This window comes from Zophobas morio, unplaced genomic scaffold (assembly GCF_036711695.1).
Source record: "Zophobas morio isolate AGI-343-1 ecotype UQ-CSIRO unplaced genomic scaffold, CSIRO_AGI_Zmor_V1 ptg000004l, whole genome shotgun sequence".
In the NCBI taxonomy this organism is placed as follows: Eukaryota; Metazoa; Arthropoda; class Insecta; order Coleoptera; family Tenebrionidae; genus Zophobas; species Zophobas morio.
Genome location: NW_026972109.1, coordinates 3,549,940 through 3,564,423, shown reverse-complemented (window position 1 = coordinate 3,564,423; position 14,484 = coordinate 3,549,940). Strand labels below are relative to the sequence as shown.

At 34.1% G+C, this 14,484-nt stretch overlaps 1 protein-coding gene across 1 annotated transcript in view; it reads left to right on the top strand.

Annotated features, from left to right (window-relative positions):
* The window catches only part of LOC135137839 (5-hydroxytryptamine receptor 7-like), a 64,251-nt gene that overhangs the window by 26,808 nt on the left and 22,959 nt on the right, over positions 1-14,484 (top strand). Inside the window, 2 exon segments of the mRNA XM_064067591.1 lie at positions 8,538-8,820; positions 8,873-9,101. Coding sequence (XP_063923661.1) covers positions 8,550-8,820; positions 8,873-9,101 — 500 coding nt within the window. The 5' untranslated portion in view covers positions 8,538-8,549.

The window sequence follows — 14,484 nt, the reverse complement described above, 5'->3', positions numbered from 1 at the left end:
ACTTCGAACTCTTATCACCGTCAATAAAGTGTGGCAGATTAGGTTAATAGTCCTCCAACCAACAGGTGACCACTAACTTAACTAGTGTCGCAAGTTCGCGTGACTATGTAAAGATTTGCTTAACACGCCAAGACAACGCTTCATACCGGAATATGATACCGCTAGAATGGCGTGTAGTTCTCGAGGGATCTATAAGAAATTTTATATTCATATTTTTTCCCATCATAAGTCTCGTCTTTGTTATCTAATATATATTCCCGACGTGGAACAACATTAACAAAAATACTTCTTACTTCCAATCGGACATTTACATTTTGGGCACGAAAATAGGGCACGCCCTCGTATTTTCCGCGCCTTGTATTACTTTGTTCTTGTCAGGCTGAGTTACTTAATCATTTTTTGATGCAACATTGTAGCCATTTGCTATGCATTGTATGGGAGTAGACGGATGCGCCACGGATCGATCTAAATTGTATGTAAACTAAAAATACGCGGTAATGAGTTGTTTTCATTCATGGAAAAGACGAAATTACTACTCGTGTTAGCACGCTGGTGTCAACCAACGCAATTCATATATTAGTATAATAACAACTATAATGTCTAGAATTTTGTATGCGACGCTCTTTCTTTGATTTTATTAACAAATTACCCCCGACTTTGTTCACTCGCAAACTTCGATGGGATCCGGGATACGATACGAAGACCTTGCGACATCATATAAAGTTTCGAATGTGAAAAAGTTGCGTATGGCGATCACGACCACCCCAAATCTTATTATTAGGGTCACATTGTTGTACATCAAGTTGGTCGAAGTGAAAAAAGCGAAGCTCATATTACATTTCCTAATTCAGTTAGCTCCATGCGTCTAACTAGAATCTGTAGGAAAATAAATTCATTAGGTTCGTTTCGCCGACCGGCGGAATACGATTAAAACTTGACGTGATTCGGAGCGTAGGAACTGTTTTGTTTTTTATTTTTTTTAATCAAAACCGGAACACAGAGATGAGAAAAATGCATCGGCTTCCAGCGAAGCTAATAAAACGTTAACGCGGCAGAGGTCGAGGAGAGATTAAAATGGTTATTTGGTAACGCGGTTATACAACAGCCCCACCTTCGATAAACAAGTTTTTTGAGCGTTTAACGGCAGAGGTAATGTGTTTCGGTAATAAACCTTGGCGGGAGTCATTATTTACCTGGGCAGTGAAGTGCGGCAGCATCACCTTTAATTGCTCTGTCGCAACACTTCATTTCATAGAGACTTGTGATGGACGAGACGATTAAACGTCACTTCCGTCCGACTACGTGCGGCCTGGAGATGAGTTCCGGCTGTTAATTAATCCGGTTAATCTTCAACGATTGGTTAGTTCAACGCGGTTAGGGTATTTCGAGTGTCAGCTTTGAGATGCTGGTTCTCAGTTGTTTCTGCTTGAAAACAATATTTGATAACTGTATTGATCGGAAGGGAACAGATGGAATACTTGTATTTAACAAATAGAACAGTGGTAGTAGGACTAAGACGAAACTTTATACACAGCTAGGATTTGTTCCAGAAAAAGTTTCGAAACATTTTTGTTGTAATAACTGTGCAAAACAGTTTTTTGCGGGATTTATAATTAATTACGGTAGGGAAAAAATTCTAATTTCCATTATCGGGGAATTTTACATCCAGATAAAGGAATAAATTTAGCAGAAAAAATCCACCACGCATAAATTATTTAGAACATTATCAACTTGGTCGGAAAATAGTTAATTAAAATTATTGTTATTGTTATATAAATAGATTTTACGATGTGGATTTTCTCCTGGCGTACCTTTATTTAAGTTTATCTGACATTCATTGTTTGTTAGTCGGTGAATATTAATTCTTACTTCCTGGGCGTGAGCTAGACCCTAGACTACGAAAAATAGTTCTCCCGTTTCCGTTAGTCTGTCGTCTGCTTTCTTGTCAAATTTTATACGTATTTGTTGGTGACGTCACCTGAAAATTTTGCGTAATAAATGTTAAATAAATATTATAAAATAACATATAGTTGGACGTCGAGATGGTTCTACTAATCGAAAACTACTTTAAAGTAATTTAAAGAGAACTTTTAAAACTGTTTCAACAAAACGCCAAGAATTCCCAAGGTCTTTTCCAAATTTTTCCAAAAAAAAAAAACACAAAAGACTTCTAAGATTCGTTCACTTTTTATTTAAACCACATTTGGAACTACAGAGACTCCTTCAAGCTTTTTCAAAAACCACAGATTTTTTCGAATTTTTCCAAAAATAAAATTGAAGAAAATCCGAAAGTTCTTCCACATTATTAAAAAAGAGACATTTAGGACCTCTAAAATCCTCCGAGGTTGTTTTTCAAATCCTTTCAAAAATAAAATCTCAGGAATCCCACGATCCTTCGAAGTTGTTTCCATAACAAAACCTCAAAACCTCAAAAATCTATTGAAATTATTTCAAAAATAAAACACAAAAGGCTTTCAACCAAACAGTAGAGATCCTCAAGATTTTTTTTAATTCTTCCGTATATTAAAAAAAAAAAAAACTATAGGGCCTTAAGATTCTTTCAAACTCTGTCAAAGACAAAACAAGAAGGGTACCATTCAAATTTTTTCGAAATAAAACTCAAGGATTTTCAAAAATTCATTCAAATTATTAAAAAGGAGACATTAAGTAAGAATAAGATATTTTCCAAATTCTTTCTAAAATAAAAGTCAAAAAGATCCTAAAGTTCTTCCACATCGTTAAAAAAGAGACATTAGGTACTCCTAAGATTCTTCCAAACACTTTTGAAAATAAAACACCAGACATCTCCGAGTTTTTTTTCAAATTCTTTCAAAAATAAAACAAGAATACCAAAGATCTCTTTAGATTCTTTCAAAAATAAAATACCAGGAATCCGCAAGATCTTTTCAAATTGTTTCAATAACAAAACTAAGATTCGTCCAACATTAAAAAACAAAGACATTTGGTTCCACAAAGTTTCTCTCGAGATTTTTCAAAAACCAAAAAATAAGGATCCTCAAGTTTTTTTCAAATTCTTTCGTATATAAAAAAAGACACTATAGGGCCCTAAGATTTTTTCAAACTCTGGCAGAGACATAACAAGAGGATCCCGTTCAAATTTTTTCCAAAATTAAACTCAAGTATCTTCAAAAATTCATTCAAATTATTAAAAATGAGACATTAAGTAAGCCTAAGATTTTTTTCAAATTCTTTCTAAAATAAAAGTCAAAAAGATCATAAAGTTCTTCCACATCATTAAAAAAGAGACATCAGGGACTCCTAAGATTCTTCCAAACACTTTTGAAAATAAAACACCAGACATCTCCGAGATTTTTTTCAAATTCTTTCAAAAATAAAACAAGGATACCAAAGATCTCTTTAGATACTTCCAAAAATTAAATACCAGGTTTCCGCAAGATCTTTTCAATTTGTTTCAATAACAAAACTAAGATTCGTTCAACATTAAAAAACAAAGACATTTGGTACCACAAAGTTTCTTTCAAGATTTTTCAAAAACCAAAAAATAAGGATCCTCAAGATTTTTTCAAATTCTTTCGTATATAAAAAAAGACACTATAGGGCCCTAAGATTTTTTCAAACTCTGGCAGAGACATAACAAGAGGATCCCGTTCAAATTTTTTCCAAAATTAAACTCAAGTATCTTCAAAAATTCATTCAAATTATTAAAAATGAGACATTAAGTAAGCCTAAGATTTTTTTCAAATTCTTTCTAAAATAAAAGTCAAAAAGATCATAAAGTTCTTCCACATCATTAAAAAAGAGACATTAGGGACTCCTAAGATTCTTCCAAACACTTTTGAAAATTAAACACTAGACATCTCCGATATTTTTTTCAAATTCTTTCAAAAATAAAACAAGGACACCAGAGATCTCTTTAGATAATTTCAAAAATAAAGTACCAGCTTTCCGCAAAATCTTTTCAAATTGTTTCAATAACAAAACTAAGATTCGTTCAACATTAAAAAACAAAGACATTTGGTACCACAAAGTTTCTTTCAAGATTTTTCAAAAACCAAAAAGTAAGGATCCTCAAGATTTTTTCAAATTCTTTCGTATATAAAAAAAGACACTATAGGGCCCTAAGATTTTTTCAAACTCTGGCAGAGACATAACAAGAGGATCCCGTTCAAATTTTTTCCAAAATTAAACTCAAGTATCTTCAAAAATTCATTCAAATTATTAAAAATGAGACATTAAGTAAGCCTAAGATTTTTTTCAAATTCTTTCTAAAATAAAAGTCAAAAAGATCATAAAGTTCTTCCACATCATTAAAAAAGAGACATTAGGGACTCCTAAGATTCTTCCAAACACTTTTGAAAATTAAACACTAGACATCTCCGATATTTTTTTCAAATTCTTTCAAAAATAAAACAAGGACACCAGAGATCTCTTTAGATAATTTCAAAAATAAAGTACCAGCTTTCCGCAAAATCTTTTCAAATTGTTTCAATAACAAAACTAAGATTCGTTCAACATTAAAAAACAAAGACATTTGGTACCACAAAGTTTCTTTCAAGATTTTTCAAAAACCAAAAAATAAGGATCCTCAAGATTTTTTCAAATTCTTTCGTATATAAAAAAAGACACTATAGGGCCCTAAGATTTTTTCAAACTCTGGCAGAGACATAACAAGAGGATCCCGTTCAAATTTTTTCCAAAATTAAACTCAAGTATCTTCAAAAATTCATTCAAATTATTAAAAATGAGACATTAAGTAAGCCTAAGATTTTTTTCAAATTCTTTCTAAAATAAAAGTCAAAAAGATCATAAAGTTCTTCCACATCATTAAAAAAGAGACATTAGGGACTCCTAAGATTCTTCCAAACACTTTTGAAAATTAAACACTAGACATCTCCGATATTTTTTTCAAATTCTTTCAAAAATAAAACAAGGATACCAGAGATCTCTTTAGATAATTTCAAAAATAAAGTACCAGCTTTCCGCAAAATCTTTTCAAATTGTTTCAATAACAAAACTAAGATTCGTTCAACATTAAAAAACAAAGACATTTGGTACCACAAAGTTTCTTTCAAGATTTTTCAAAAACCAAAAAATAAGGATCCTCAAGATTTTTTCAAATTCTTTCGTATATAAAAAAAGACACTATAGGGCCCTAAGATTTTTTCAAACTCTGGCAGAGACATAACAAGAGGATCCCGTTCAAATTTTTTCCAAAATTAAACTCAAGTATCTTCAAAAATTCATTCAAATTATTAAAAATGAGACATTAAGTAAGCCTAAGATTTTTTTCAAATTCTTTCTAAAATAAAAGTCAAAAAGATCATAAAGTTCTTCCACATCATTAAAAAAGAGACATTAGGGACTCCTAAGATTCTTCCAAACACTTTTGAAAATTAAACACTAGACATCTCCGATATTTTTTTCAAATTCTTTCAAAAATAAAACAAGGACACCAGAGATCTCTTTAGATAATTTCAAAAATAAAGTACCAGCTTTCCGCAAAATCTTTTCAAATTGTTTCAATAACAAAACTAAGATTCGTTCAACATTAAAAAACAAAGACATTTGGTACCACAAAGTTTCTTTCAAGATTTTTCAAAAACCAAAAAAGAAGGATCCTCAAAATTTTTTCAAATTCTTTCGTATATTAAAAAAAGACACTATAGGGTCCTAAGATTTTTTCAAACTCTGTCAAAGACAAAACAAGAGGGGTCCCGTTCAATTTTTTTCCAAAATAAAACTCAAGTATCTTCAAAAATTCATTCAAATCATTAAAAAGGAGACATTAAGTAAGCCTAAGATTTTTTCAAATTATTTCTAAAATAAAAGTCAAAAAAATCATAAAGTTCTTCCACATCATTAAAAAAGAGACACCAGGGACTATTAAGATTCTTCCAAACGCTTTTGAAAATAAAACACCAGACATCTCCGAGATTTTTTTCAAATTATTTCAAAAATAAAACAAGGATACCAAAGGTCTCTTTAGATTATTTCAAAAATAAAGGGACCTAAGATTTTTTCAACCTCTGTCAAAGAAAAAACAAGAGGTGTCCCGTTCAAATTTTTTCCAAAATAAAACTCAAGTATCTTCAAAAATTCATTCAAATCATTAAAAAGGAGACATTAAGTAAGCCTAAGATTTTTTCAAATTAGTTCTAAAATAAAAGTCAAAAAGATCCTAAAATTCTTCCACATCATTAAGAAAGAGAGATTAGGGACTCCTAAGATTCTTCCAAACACTTTTGAAAATAAAACACTAGACATCTCCGTGATTTTTTTCAAATTCTTTCAAAAATAAAATACCAGGAATCTCCAAGATCTTTTCAAATTGTTTCCATAACAAAAAATAAAGATCTCAAAAATAGATTTCAAATTCTTTCAAAAATAAAACTTGAAAGGCTTCTAGGACTTGTTCAACATTAAAAAAAAAAAACTTGGTACCACGAAGTTTCTTTCAAGGTTTTTCAAAAACCAAACAATAGGGGTCCTCAAGACTTTTTCAAATTCTTTCGTATATTAAAAAAAGACACCATAGGGCCTTAATATCCTTTCACACTCTGAAGACAAAACAAGAGGGATCCCGTTCAAATTTTTTCCAAAAAAAAATCAAGAATCTTCAAAAATTCATTCGCATCATTAAAAAAGAAACATTAAGGAAACCTAAGATTTTGACAAAAAACCAAAATTTCCAGGATTTTTTTCAAATTGTTTCTTCAACGTCTTTCAGTACCGTACCTGACCTGACCTGGCCTGACCTGACCTGACCTGACCTGACCTGACCCACCCTGAACTGACCTGACCTGAATTAATCTAACTTTCATCATTCTAATATGTCACCCACAAAATGTTATACCAGCAGTTGATTGGCTACAAAAACCCTTACAGACTTGGAAACTAGCCTTCTTGGTTTTAGAGCCATCAGAAGTGTCCGGGCTCATTTTGACCCTTTGAGGAGTTTTCCTATGTGATAGGCTCTTGTCCCTTATTTAAGCTACTTCTTCACGAAGCCCTTAAACAAGAAGATATTTTAGACCCTCAGAGATCTTCAACTCGGATGCCTGGGGCTCGCTAAGCCCGTGTTCATTCGAAATTCAACCAATTTTTCATACACTAAAGTATATCCAAATATAAACAAAGCTCTGTTAAATATTTAAAAACGTCGTTGTTATTCATTCCGTTGTAAAATTTAAATTCGTTTGTGTGACCAACGCCAGCACGCATGAATTTGCGAAGACAAACAAAATCAGCAAAATTAATGTTGTGTCATTTTTCCTCTAATCAATCGATGCTTAAACAACAATATCAGATAAACTTATCTGCACCATACCTTGCGTAAAACAGAATTCTTAACCCTAACAAATATCATATGGCAGATAAAACTTATCTCGTCGTTCATTATCATATTTTTTATTTGTGTACGTACTCGACGCCACCTCTCCAAATTTTCGTTTTGTTGCAATTCCATAAACACACGCTTATTTATAGCACGGGCGCGATTAAACCGATTTTATCCACGAGCGGAAAATTTAGCGCGCGCGATAAAATCTCTTTATTCCCGTGTACACTACATGATTTTTTCCAACGACCGCGCCAACACTTTATTTATCACCGAAGACGTAAATACAGCCTTTATCGAGTTAATCCCGCACGACACACCTATCTCCACCAGCGCGGTAATTGTCCGGATGAAAAATGGCCCGTAATTTGAAAACCACCAACTAGACGCCAAAAATATATTACTGGATTTCGTCAAAATGAATGTCATCAAAACGGCGATTTACTCGAGGCGACAGAACCGAGCATTTCCATTCATATTCATTCATATTTTAACCGATTTCGAGTCATTTAAATTTCTAACGTTGTCGCTTTTTTTGTTCTTTTGAATAATGCACTCTCTTACTTTCGAAATGAACATTCTAAATTGCAGCAGCGGGCTGAAACGGCGCTACGGTTCCGCATCCGGCTGTGGCTGTCTAATTTATTTTCTCTAATTTAAGTGTTTGAGTTGGGCTAAAGATGACAACAAAGTTTGCCTTTGCGCACACATGCCTACACCATATGGGATGACCCGGGTTCTTTCGGGATAATTAAATTTATTGTCGGCTTGATTGCTGAGAGTGGGAAACTACTAAATGTCGATTAATTCGGAGAAAACGGTCGCAGAAGCTGCAATGATAGTTCTAATTAAATTGCCGCTAACGTAATTACAACTTTTTTACTGTTAAGGGGAGAGAGTAATTTAGATCTCCAATTAAAAGAGCGGCGTGTTCAACAACGTATGTTGATATCCTCACGTCACTGTTTCTGAGGTTCGCGCTAATTTTGTTGCGAAGTTCCAGAGTTAACCCAAATTTTAATTGTGTCGGATCAAAAGTTTCCTTTATTTTATCAAGTAGTCTAAGTATTGATTAATTTGTAGATAAGGTGCTGTTATCATTTTCATGTACTTGAGCACAATCACCAGCAGTATTTATGTAGCGGGGCTTCTAGTCGATGCAAGTGAGCTAGAAGCCCCACCACCGAAAATTCAAAACTCATTCTGCGTTCCTTTCCAGAAATGACTAAGAATGTCCAACGAATCGGGTAGTCTGAAGCCCCCGGTGACCAACAACTCGAGCGTCGAAGAGTCCGCGACGCACATCCAGAAGCTGGCCCTGGCGGCCCTCCTCAGCGTGGTCATCGTGGTGGTGATAATCGGCAACACTCTCGTTATTCTGGCTGTGATAACAACAAAGAGATTACGTACAGTAACGAACTGCTTCGTCATGTCGCTAGCAATAGCCGACTGGTTAGTCGGCGTCTTCGTCATGCCCCCGGCGGTGGCTGTGGCTTTGATGGGTAAACAGACGCCGGTGGAGGCTAATCGCTTAATACAGAGTCGGATTCACAGGTACCTGGGAACTTGGCTGGGTTTTGTGCGACATCTGGGTGTCGCTGGATATCCTCCTGTGCACCGCGTCGATCTTGAGTCTTTGTGCCATAAGCGTTGACAGATATTTAGCAGTCACTCAACCGTTGAACTACTCGAGGAGGCGAAGATCGAAGAGGTTAGCCTTCACCATGATTCTTGTAGTGTGGCTGAGCTCGGCGCTCATCACGTGTCCGGCCATGTTCGGATGGTAGGTTCATTTTATTTATCTGTATTAATACCGGGTGATCAGAAATTACTCAGTTTGTTGGCAGTCCTAGATTTTTAGCTGAAATTGGTATCATGATGTTTTTTATCATTTCCGTTTGAAGTTGTAGTTTGATGTTCAACTTTTGCCGTATTTAAAGGGGTTGTCGAAGAAAAAAAAAATTACATTTCGCCTTTATGTTTTAATATGTGTGGACTTCTTTTCGCAACATGAAACTTAAAACATTTTTAAAATGGAAAATTTGTATAAGGAAATATCAATTTTTCAATTAGGCTCCCCCCTATAATAGCAAAATCCATATTTCCTTGCAAAAATGTAGCATTTTAACCATGTTGTAAGCTTCTTTTTGTCGAAATAAGTCTACACATATTCAGAAAAAAAAAGGCAAAATGCAGCCCCGCCCACCCACCCTGTCTCAATTCTGATGATTTTTTTTATTCGTCGTGATTCGAAAAGGCGGAGTTTAACTGCAAAATTCTTATTTCTCTGCGAGAAATTGATACACGATACTCAAAAACATGTTTTTGAGTATCGTGTTCAAAGAATGCTATGTATATTAAGGAGAAAATAAAGCCTGTGATTATGCCTCACCCATACCGGCCCCGATTTCAATTCTCAATTGTGCTGCATTTTTCATTGGTTGTCAGATCAGGGGGCGGGGCTTAATTGCAAGATCGTTATTCGTCCACAAGAATTTACGATTTTAACCATGTTTTAAGTTTCTTGTTCTGAAAAGACGACCACGTATATTAAGGAAAAAGGCAAAATATAAGCCCCGCCCACCCACCCTATCTCAATTGTGATGATTTTTTTTAATCGTCGAGAGCCAAGGGTGCGGAATTTAATTCCAAAATCCATATTCTCTTACAAAAATTTACCATTTTAAACACGTGGTGGGCGGGGCTTATATTTTTCCTTTCTTTCTTAATATACACGATACAAAACAACAAATTTTTAATTTCTTGTTAAGAAATAAGACTTTTGCAGTTAAGCTCCACCCCCTTGCGTCACGGTGAATAAAAAAAATCATACGATCGAGACAGGGCAGGTGGGCGGGCTTACATTTTCCCTTTTACTTTTAATATGTGAGGACTTCTTTTCCCAATATGAAACTTAAAACATGTTTAAAATAATAAATATATAATTATGTTCCGCCCTATAATAGCAAAATCCATATTTCCTTGCAATAATGTAACATTTTAACCATGTTCTAATCTTCTTTTTGTAGAAATAAGTCTACACATATTAAGAAAAAAAAAAGGCAAAATGTAGCCCCGCCCACCCGCCCTATCTCAATTGTGATTATTTTTTTTATTCGTCGTGTCGTCATTCGAAAAGGCGGAGTTTAACTGCAAAATCCTTATTTCTCTACGAGAAATTGAAAACATGTTTTTGAGTATCGTGTTGTTCAAAGAATGCTATGTATATTAAGGAAAAAATAAAGCCAGTGATTGGGCCTCATCCATAACCGTCCCGATTTCAATTCTCAGTTGTGATGAATTTTTCATTGGTTGTCAGATCAAGGGGCGGAGCTTAATTGTAAGGTCGTTATTTGTCTACAGGAATTTACGATTTTAACCATGTTTTAAGTTTCTTGTTCTGAAAAGACGACTACGTGTATTAATTAAAAAGGCAAAATATAAGCCCCGCCCACTCACCCTATCGCAAGTGTGATGATTTTTTTTTTTCGTCGAGAGTCAAAGGAGCGGAATTTAATTGCAAAATCCATATTTTCTTACAAAAATTTACCATTTTAAATGTGTTTTAAGTTCCTAAGAAAAAGAATCATCAGAATTGAGATGGGGTGGGTGGGCGGGGCTTATATTTTGCCTTTCTTTCTGAATATACATAGTATTCTTTGAACAACAACTCAAACACAAATTTTTAATTTCTTGTAAAGAAATAAGAATTTTGCAGTTAAGCTCCACCCCCTTGCGTCACGGTGAATAAAAAAAATCATCACAATCGAGATAGGGCGGGTGGGCGGGCTTACATTTTGCTTTTTAGTTTTAATATGTGTGGACTTCTTTTCCCAACATGAAACTTAAAACATGTTTAAAATGGAAAATTTGTATAAGGAAATATATAATTAGGCTCCGCCCTATAATAGCAAAATCCATATTTCCGTGCAATAATGTAGCATTTTAACCATGTTTTAAGCTTTTTTTTTGTAGAAATAAGTCTACACATATTAAGAAAAAAAAAAGGCAAAATGTAGCCCCGCCCACCCACCCTGTCTCACTTGTGATGATTTTTTTTATTCGTCGTGATTCGAAAAGGCGGAATTTAACTGCAAAATCCTTATTTCTCTACGAGAAATTGAAAACATGTTGTTCAAAGAATGCTATGTATATTAAGGAAAAAATAAAGGCAGTGATTAGGCCTCACCCATACCGGTCCGATTTCAATTCTCAATTGTGATGAATTTTTCAATTTTTCATTGGTTGTCAGATCAAGGGGCGGAGCTTAATTGTAAGGTCGTTATTTGTCTACAGGAATTTACGATTTTAACCATGTTTTAAGTTTCTTGTTCTGAAAAGACGACTACGTATATTAAGGAAAAAAGCAAAATATAAGCCCCGCCCACCCACCCCATCTCAATTGTAATGATTTTTTTAATCCTTAGAAACTTACAACACGTTTAAAATGGTAAATTTTTGTCAGAAAAATGCAAGACATAAGCCCCGCCCACCCACCCTGTCTTAATTGTGGCGATTTTTTTTATTCGTCGTGATTCGAAAAGGCGGAGTTTAACTGAAAAATCCTTATTTCTCTACGAGGAATTGAAAACATGTTTTTTTGAGTATCGTGTTGATCAAAGAATGCTATGTATATCAAGGAAAAAATAAAGCCAGTGATTAGGCCTTACTCATACCAGCCCCGATTTCAATTCTCAATTGTGATGAACTTTTCATTGGTTGTCACATCAAGGGGCGGGGCTTAATTGCAAAATCGTTATTTGTTTACAAGAATTTACGATTTTAACCATGTTTTGAGTTTCTTGTTCTGAAAAGACGACCACGTATATCAAGCAAAAAGGCAAAATATAAGCCCCGCCCACCCACCCTATCTCAATTGTGATGATTTTTCTTTTAATCGTCGAGAGCTAAAGGAACGGAATTTAATAGCAAAATCCATATTTTCTTACAAAAATTTACCATTTTAAACGTGTTTAAGTTTCTAAGGATTAAAAAAATTATTACAATTGAGATGGGGTGGGTGGGCGGGGCTTATCTTTTGGATTTTTTTCTTAATATGCATAGTACTTTTGGAACAACACGATTCTCAAAAACATGTTTTTAATTTCTGGTAAAGAAATAAGGATTTTGCAGTTAAGCTCCGCCTTCCTGGCTCACGACGAATTAAAAAAAATCATCAAAAATAAAGCCAAAGATTAGGTCTCACCTGTACACACATTGATCTAAATTCTCAATTGTGATGAATTTTTCATTCGTTGTAATATCGAGGGGCGGGGCTTAATTGAAATATTTACCATTTGAAACATTTTTAAGGGTTATGTTCTAAAAGAACGACTACGTATATTAAGAAAAAAGGCAAAATATAAGCCCTATCTCAATTCTGATGTTTTTTTTAATTCGTCGAGAGCCAAAGGAGCGGAATTTAATGGCAAAATCCTTATTACGAGAAATTAAAAACATGTTTTGAGTATCGTGTCGTTCAAAGAATACTATGCATATTAAGAAAACAACAAGCCAAAAATTAAGCCCCACCCCTATCCATCCCAACCTCAATTGTATGAATTTTTCATTCGTTGTCAGACCGAGAGGTGGAGCCTAATTGCAAAATCGATACTTTCCTACAAAAATTTACCATTTTAATCGCGCCGGAAATCCATTCATGAATGAAACAGTGTTATGGTTGAACTAAATTTAAATAAACTTAATATGTTTTTCGATGTTTGTTTGTATCTGGTTACTACTGTTTATGTTCGAAACACTAAAATAGCTCGCTCATAATTAAAATTATAGTCCACGACTTGTTGAATTTTAATCGTCCCCTTTTCACTTATTGTGTGTTGTTGCCATAAAGGATATTGAGTTTAGCTTAATTAAATCGGGCGAAGAAAATCGAAGCAAAGTTAAAAACGCGGTGTATTATTTCTAAATATAGACAATCTTCTAACTTGATTGAATAAGGAAATTAAAAGATTGCTTGTTATTAAAGTCATTTATTAATCAAATGCTGAGATTGCTATAAACTTAGTCAAGACTGTCGCCTTGACCGTAAGCTCGCCAAATTTTAATCAAGATAAAAATAAAATCCCCCAAGTTTACTCTAACAACACCATCTGCTTTCTTAGTGTAGCCAACTCCACTTGTCTTAATTATTTTTGTTATAAGCCCCCGAGTGTTAAAAAATCATAATGCTTTCAATTTCAGCTTGTTTGTTTTACAATTTCGAGTCGCTTTGATCTGTTAAATTTAGTCAAGAATACGGTTTTGTTCAATAACGATGTATACATTTTAATTTACGTGCAAACGCTTGTCCGTGGCCTATTTTTGTAAAATTCAATAACGTCACTGGTAATTACTGGTTAATGCATAATTTATTATTGTGTAAAAAATGAAAAATGTATCGTAATGAATGATGTATTGACGAAGTTACGAAAACAAACTTCTGCATTAAATTTGCAGGTAAAACGTGTTTGTTTTTCATGTCGGTTGCCATAAATAAAGTTTTTCGCGATTTGTAATTGCCGGATTTATGGCGTTAGTAATCAGATTTGTGATAAAAATCGAGTTTTCTTTGGTATGATCGACGAAATTGACTTTGATTTATTAATTACCAGGAGCTGCCGTCAAAAATTGTTAGTAGACGAAATCCATGTGTAGGGTGGATTTATTAGCTATTACAAAAGAGAAAAAATAATACAACAGGCACTAAATTGTCACTAGCGCAACGAATTTTGGATATCTCGGGTTAACTTTGAGCGTTTTAATCCACGCTACAAGAAAACTGTAAAGTTGTACGAATCGAACTCGCATGATTTATTCATACCTATAACAAAACCTCCCCTTTACTGCGGATAAAAGATTTCTTCAAACTTGTTTTCGGGGAATAAATTTTATAGTGTACGCAGGAAAATCCTCGTATTATGCGACTTCTGTTTGTTTGTACCCAACACAAACTACGGATTACTTCCAACTTGTATGACAAATGCAAGCTTTGGAAGTCGAAAAATTGCATGCATGTAAGCTGCAATGATTTACTGAGGTATTACAGCTTGCAACTAAATTTCCGTCAGTCGATCCGCAATTTAGAGCAGCTTCGCTGTTCCAGAACATAATACACGTTTTTTTGATTTTTGATAGTTTTCCCTTGTGGATTTTATTGAATTTTGTAT